The following is a 7,500-nucleotide window of genomic DNA, read 5'->3' on the forward strand; positions in this document are numbered from 1 at the left end:
TGCATCAGTGTCTCAGCAATGGATGCTCTGCAGTGAATGGGTGCCGTCAGAATGAGAGTCCAAACAGCTGATAAAAACATCACAATAATCCACAGCACTCCAGTCCATCAGTTAACATCTGGAGAAGACAAAAGCTGAAACACATCCAGCATTAAGACGTTTTTATATGAGTCTATAATCCATAATAACTCTTCCTCCAGTGAAAAAGTGCATCTGCTGTTGTCTCTCGCATCAAAATCCAGCCACATATGTGTTTAGAGCTGTTTAAACGCTGCTTGATCTGTGCAGATTTCTCTCCTGATTCACACCAGAACACTGACTCACTGGAGGAAGAGTTATTATGGATTATAGACTCTATGTATTTGTTAAAAACGTCTTAATGCTGGATGTGTTTCAGCTTTTATCTTCTCCAGATGTTCACTGATGGACTGGAGTGCTGTGGATTATTGTGATGTTTTTATCAGCTCTCATTCTGACGGCACCCATTCACTGCAGAGCATCCATCGCTGAGACACTGATGCAGTGCTGATCTCACTGCTGAAACACACTGATCTCGGCTGTGTTGTGTCTTCAGCGCCGGTGGTACCGGAGTGCTGCTGAATGTGGACCGTGTGTCGGAGCTGCTGGAGGATCTGGGTCTCGGTTCGGTTCAGGTTCGGGGTCTGGCGGACTCGGGCTGGTTTCTGGATCATAAACAGTACCGCTTCACCGACTGCATCGACACGATCAGCTGTGCTCCGACCGAGGCCATCAAGAGAGGAGTGCGGTGAGACACGCACACATTCACACGTGTTTATGCGGTTATACTGTATGTGGGACCGTGTTTTGTGTTTTGTGTTCAGATATTGGAACAGCGTGGTTCCGGAGCGCTGCAGTCGTGTGTATAACGGCGAGGACTGGAACTGCTTCTTTGGCTATAAGGTTCAGCCCACACTGAAGAGTATGTGACTCCACATCCCCTTCTAGTGTCTCAATCACCAGCACACCACTGACACTTACTGATCACGTAACTATTACTAAAGCAATAAGCCCCAAGAAGGCCCACTCTGAAGGCCCCTTAGCTGTTATAAACTCACCTTAAACCACGGCTTCACGGGGGTTACTGCTTTTATAAAACGGTTATTGCATATACGTAGTAAGATTACACAAAATAAAACAGAGCAAATAAAGTGTAATGATATTAATAAACACAGTATTCTTCCACCAAACAATGTAGCTCCTCAGAAACAGTTGTGGTTGCTACAAAGTGGTTGCCGAGCAACACACAGAAGCTTCGAACAAGACCGGAACTATCTGTTTTATAAAAATCATTTTACAGTAGTTGGTTATTTTAGTATTATTGATATACTATTATAGATTTTATTTTGTTGTATGTTTTTGTTATCTTATTTTAATATGTCTATATAGTTTTAGTTTATTTAGTTTGTTATTTTAGTACGTCCAGTTAAACTATAGAAAACCGAGAGATTATGCTTTGGTCTTTTCAGCTTTATTTCAGTTAGGGTCATCATTATAGTCAACTAATATTACATCTAAAAGCACTTAAAACATTTTTGTTATTTAAAATAAAATAAAAAACTGAAATATATTTTTTATATTTTTATATATTTCAGATAAGGCTTATTTAATTTCAAGTAATAAACAAAATGTTTTTATATGGTTTTAGTTAACTGTAATAAACCTGAATAAAATAAATGTTAGAAGAAAAACCTTCTAGAAAACTTTTTTTTATTTTTTATTTTATTTTAGAAAATGAAAAACATTGCTTTGGAAGCTAACTGAAATAAATAAGTACGAAAATTACAAAAAGTAAAGTAAAAAAAGTAAAACTTTATTATTAAAGTCAAAAAACTAAATTATTAAAACCTAAACTAAAATATAAAACAATTTTAAAACTGAATTTTAAAAAATAATTTATAATACTGCAATAGTATTACTGTCTTGAATCTGACATAAGGATGATGAGCGTCTCTCTCTCTCTCTGTGTTTGTGTCTCTCTCTCTCTCTCTCTGTCTCTCGCCCGCTCTCTCTCTCTCTCTCTCTCTCTCTCTCTCTCTCTCTCTCTCTCTCTCTCTCTCTCTCTCTCTCTCTCTCTCTCTCTCTCTCTCTCTCTCTCTCTCTCTCTCTCTCTCTCTCTCTCTCTCTCTCTCTCTCTCTCTCTCTCTCTCTCTCTCTCTCTCTCTCTCTCTCTCTCTCTCTCTCTCTCTCTCTCTCTCTCTCTCTCTCTCTCTCTCTCTCTCTCTCTCTCTCTCTCTCTCTCTCTCTCTCTCTCTCTCTCTCTCTCTCTCTCTCTCTCTCTCTCTCTCTCTCTCTCTCTCTCTCTCTCTCTCTCTCTCTCTCTCTCTCTCTCTCTCTCTCTCTCTCTCTCTCTCTCTCTCTCTCTCTCTCTCTCTCTCTCTCTCTCTCTCTCTCTCTCTCTCTCTCTCTCTCTCTCTCTCTCTCTCTCTCTCTCTCTCTCTCTCTCTCTCTCTCTCTCTCTCTCTCTCTCTCTCTCTCTCTCTCTCTCTCTCTCTCTCTCTCTCTCTCTCTCTCTCTCTCTCTCTCTCTCTCTCTCTCTCTCTCTCTCTCTCTCTCTCTCTCTCTCTCTCTCTCTCTCTCTCTCTCTCTCTCTCTCTCTCTCTCTCTCTCTCTCTCTCTCTCTCTCTCTCTCTCTCTCTCTCTCTCTCTCTCTCTCTCTCTCTCTCTCTCTCTCTCTCTCTCTGTCTGTGTCTCTCGCCCGCTCTCTCTCTCTCTGTGTCCCTCTCCTGCTCTCTCTCTCTCTCTGTGTCTGTCGCCCGCTCTCTCTCTCTGTCTGTCTGTCTCTCGCCCGCTCTCTCTCTCTCTGTGTCTCTCGCCCGCTCTCTCTCTCTGTCTGTGTCTCTCGCCCGCTCTCTCTCTCTCTCTGTGTCTCTCTCTCTCTCTGTCTGTGTCTCTCGCCCGCTCTCTCTCTCTCTGTCTCTCTCTCCTGCTCTCAGCTGATGGTTGATAATGTCCATCTGACGGGTCAGCCGGTGCAGGAGGGTCAGTGGAGATACATCCAGAACCTGGGCAGCGAACTCAGAAACACCCTCAAAAACGTCCCGTAAGCATTTCATCTGCACGAGCTCCTGAACTCCTGTCAGGTCTGTGGTGTTACCCCAACATCACGGATCTGATGACGTCTGTGAAACTGGCAAACTCATCTGATTGCCATTTGATCATTCTGATTGACAACAAATGTAAAAAACAATAACAAATTATTTATTTTGAGAGGTCAGTGTGCCTAATTGTCATGCAAATAATAATAATAATGGATTGGTCCTAAAAATAAGCTTCATTTTTTATGCAAAATATTACTTGTATATATATATATATATATATATAATTACTTAAAAATTCAACTTGAAAACTCTAACTGATCTCTGGTTGGCCCTTGCTGTGATTGACAGGGCCATGTTCGCTCCCGCCTGTTTGTCTCATGAGATCATCACAAGAAGGTGAGTATGCAGTGAGTATGTGTTCACTTGCTCTTTATCTCACTAGGCATGCTTAAAATGCAAAAAATAAACATTTATTTCAGTTATGCATTATCATAATGAACAGTTTTCCAGAGCAGCGGGTGTTCTGTTGTTGGATGCAATAATGAATAGAGAAGTCATCATTTACAGCAGGTAAAATAAGTATTGAACACGTCAGCATTTTTCTCAGTAAATATATTTCTAAAGGTGCTGTTGACTTGAAATGTTCTCCAGATGTCGGTAACAACACAAGTACTCCAGACATACACAGAAAACAATACAAATAAGTTCAGAAATTAAGTTCTGTGTAACACAGGGGAAAAGTATTGAACGCATGAAGAAAGGGAGCTGCAAAAACAGACGGAAAGCCAAGACAGCAGCAGAAATCTATCAGTAATTAGAAAGCAATCCTGCCCCTCGTCAGTGGAGATTAATATGAGCTTCAGTCCCAACACCTACAGAACCAGGATGATGAAGATGAAGATTTGAAGACTCTGTGGAAGAATGGGCCAAAAGCACACCTGAGCAATGCATGCCACTAGTTTCTCCAGACAGCTGTCATCACCAACAAACACTTTTGTACAAAGTATTAAATACATTACAGTAGCTCAATACTTTCCCTTTTATTACACAGAACTTAATTTCTGAACTTATTTGTATTGTTTTCTGTGTATGAATGGAGTACTTGTGTTGTTACAGACATCTGGAGAAAATTTCAAGTCAACAGCACCTTCAGAAATATATTTACTGAGAAAAATGCTGACGTGCTCAACACTTATTTTACCCGCTGTACTCCCGATATCTGAGCCGCTGAAGACACAGAGGATTACTTTTGTTTTTGATGGGAATGCACCTCCCGATCTGCCTAAATGCGTTTATGTTTGCACGAATCATTTGTGATTGAAGGTTTTTTTTAATGAATCTTTGCAAATCGCCTTTCCTAATAATGTGCAAGTTAGCAAGTTCCGCAGATAAAGTTAACAGTCTCATGAGAACGAAGAGAGGGGCGGGGTCAGCAGAGCTCATTAGCATTTAAAGAGACATGCACCGAAACGGGTCGCTGTGAACGGAGCTGTTTTTGACAGGGTAAAAGGGGTGTTTTTTACACTACCATTGAGAAATTTTAACAAAAGTATGTTATAGACTTTTCAGTAAGACCCTAAAGAATCATATCAACTTGTGGAAAATTGGCATTTGATGACACCTTCAGAAATCAGTGTACAGTACATACATTATCCATGATACAACTCTTCAGTTACTGTATTCTGTATGCAGTAAGTCAGTCTTTTTCCTCTAGTTATTGGATGGACATCCACGTCAAAGGTACTTCACTTCCTCGAGCGCTGCAGTGCTGGGACCGCAGCCTCCGTCACCACGGCAACAGCAGCAGCATTCAGGCTCCGCCCCGGGGCTGCCCCCTTCACTTGATTGACAGCTGCCCGTGGCCCCACTGCAACCCCACCTGCCCCACCATCAGAGAGCAGCTGACGGGGCAAGAGATGAGCGTCATCCAGTTCCTCACACACCTGGGCTTCGACGTGCAGCGCGTGGCACAGCAGCAGGGCATGGAGCCCCACAAACTACTGGGCATGCTCAGTAACGGCACCTGACTGCGTTTGCTCCGGCTCCGTCCCAAATGGAGCAGCTGATGTGGATTGAATGACTGATGATCAGTGAGGGTGGCCATTTCTATAGCACCAAAAATGAGGATTCAGTGAAGCTAAAAATAATCCCAAATCTATAAGTACTGACAGAATCTTTCCATTGAGGGACAATATTACTTTTATAAGGGCAAGGTTTATAACCTTTTTATAAAATTAGGCATTTAGTATATGTTTTATTTGTACTATTTTTTAGAATATGGCAGAAATAGTAAGAGTTGCATGATAGTAGTACCTGGTTCCGAATACAGCAACTTGAGCCATTGAATCATTGACTCAACAATTTTATTAGAAAACGCTGATTTGCTTGGGAATGGAGCAACTGCCTGGCTTTATGAATGAGTCATTGAATTATTGACTTAACTGATTCATTTAAAACGGCTGGATCATTCAGCAACAAAGCAACTGACTGTCTTTATGAATGAGTCATTGAATCATTGATTCAACCAATTCATCCAAAACAGATGGTTCATTCGGCAATAAAGCAAGTGACTCTTTATGAGTGATTGAATCATTGACTCAACCGATTCATTTAAAACTGCTGGTTCATTCGGCAATGAAGCAAGTGACTTGATGAATTCAGAAACGCATACTACTCTTACTAATTTTAGGATATCTTTGCATGGCAGAAATAGTGAGAGTTGTGTTAGTAGTACATGGTTCTGAATACAGCAACTGTCCTTATGAATGGATCATTGAATCAAAAACACAATTCATAAAAAAAAAAAAAACGCTTTTATGAATGAGTCACTGAATTATTGACTCAACTAATCGGTTCAAAGTGACCAATTTATTCAGGAATGAAGAAAGTGACTGTCTTTATGAATGAGTCACTGAATCATTGACTCAACCGATTCATTCAAAACAGCTGATTCATTTAGGAACAAAACAAGTGACTGACTGATTCAACTAATTAGTTCAAAATGGCTGATTCGTTCAAGAAAACAGCAAGTGGCAGTCTTTATGAATGAGTCATTGAATCATTGACTCAACTGAATCATTCAAAAAATCTGAATAATTCAGGAACAAAACTCCACTGTGTTGAACAGAGATGCAATGGTTATGCTGTGATTCTGAACTAGCTTTGTTGGTGGAATATAGGAACTATATTGTGTCTAAAATGTATGTCTCTTAATATTAATTTATACAGCACTTTAAAACATTTTTTTTATTAATTATATATCATTGTATACCAATGGACATGCATTTACAAACTGGACTGTCTGACCTTAAACCCAACATATAGCCACCCTATGAAGAGCTCAGGCCTCCATTTGGGACGGAGCCCGTGTGTGATCACACAGGTACCATATTCTCCAGAATCAGGTTAACGGTGGCATCCTCTACTGGACACTCCATGGACTGCAACAACAACAGACACTTGTGTCTTTCTCTGCGGATGAAGGACGGGTCAAACTCTCTGATGCTTTTCACTTCAGCCCATAATAATGAAGCACTTTCACAACAACCTCACAAACAAATACTGGAAATCCAGATCTCAAAATCAACAGACTACTCATCAGAGACACAAACACCTTATACACACGGACATGTTTATATGAACATCTGAACGCATCTCTCCACTAAGCTGACTGGATCACAGAATCTCACCAAACCCGTCAAGAACGTGTGTGTGTGTGTGTATATATATATATATATATATACTGTATATTAAACAATGTTCTTGACAGGTTTCTTGACATTCACCTTCAGCCTTTCTATTGTGATTTGTAGAATATGTTCAAACATAAGACAAACTTAAGCTACATTATATTATTTATTTGATGTAAATCATATTTATGAGTGTTTCTGAAAGAAGTGATTTTGTGTAAAGTGTACATACCTGTTGAACATCGCCATTTCATTTGCATGCCTTCATAAAAGATATTAATTATAATCATGGCCAAAAAAGTTTAAGTTTAATAATAAAAAATTCATATTTATTTAAAACTGTTTTTGTGAAAACTATAATCACAGTACATTAAACAGAAGGTCCAGTTTCTGAGGGCTGAGGAACAGCGAGTATGAAATATTTCACAGTAAAATTAAAAGTGTCTCAATATCAGAGACGGCATGAAAACACCATCACCAGTATAAAAGGTAATATTTCAACAGATTTAACTAGAATCAAACTAACCAAAGCTAGCAGTGCGAGTGTTTATTTACTCTGGTCTTCCTGTGAAGAGTGTGATTCTGTACTCTAGAAACACCCATCTGATCTGAGCAGGATCATGAAGCTTCATGACACACTCTAGTGGTTACTGTGAGAGATCCACATTCATCAGAGTTTCTGTTCAGGTCGTTTCTACGGCTCCATCAGTTCAAGAAGAGCTTCAGGAATAACTGGAATCCTGAAACCAGAC

At 40.0% G+C, this 7,500-nt stretch overlaps 2 protein-coding genes across 2 annotated transcripts in view; one reads left to right on the forward strand and one right to left on the reverse strand.

Moving 5' to 3' along the window:
* The window catches only part of notum1b (notum, palmitoleoyl-protein carboxylesterase b), a 33,262-nt gene extending 28,154 nt beyond the window's left edge, over positions 1 to 5,108 (forward strand). Inside the window, exons 9-13 of the mRNA XM_016249680.1 lie at positions 575 to 766; positions 843 to 921; positions 2,955 to 3,061; positions 3,408 to 3,455; positions 4,774 to 5,108. Coding sequence (XP_016105166.1) covers positions 575 to 766; positions 843 to 921; positions 2,955 to 3,061; positions 3,408 to 3,455; positions 4,774 to 5,086 — 739 coding nt within the window. The 3' untranslated portion in view covers positions 5,087 to 5,108. The remainder of the gene's footprint in view (positions 1 to 574; positions 767 to 842; positions 922 to 2,954; positions 3,062 to 3,407; positions 3,456 to 4,773) is intronic.
* A 2,303-nt stretch (positions 5,109 to 7,411) lies between these two features.
* tmc6b (transmembrane channel-like 6b) overlaps positions 7,412 to 7,500 on the reverse strand; it is a 31,612-nt gene continuing 31,523 nt past the window's right edge. The window contains exon 19 of the mRNA XM_016249681.1: positions 7,412 to 7,488. Within this exon, the coding sequence (XP_016105167.1) occupies positions 7,471 to 7,488 (18 nt within the window). The 3' untranslated portion in view covers positions 7,412 to 7,470. The remainder of the gene's footprint in view (positions 7,489 to 7,500) is intronic.

This window comes from Sinocyclocheilus grahami, unplaced genomic scaffold (assembly GCF_001515645.1).
Source record: "Sinocyclocheilus grahami isolate Dianchi unplaced genomic scaffold, SAMN03320097.WGS_v1.1 scaffold947.1, whole genome shotgun sequence".
NCBI classification, from domain to species: Eukaryota; Metazoa; Chordata; class Actinopteri; order Cypriniformes; family Cyprinidae; genus Sinocyclocheilus; species Sinocyclocheilus grahami.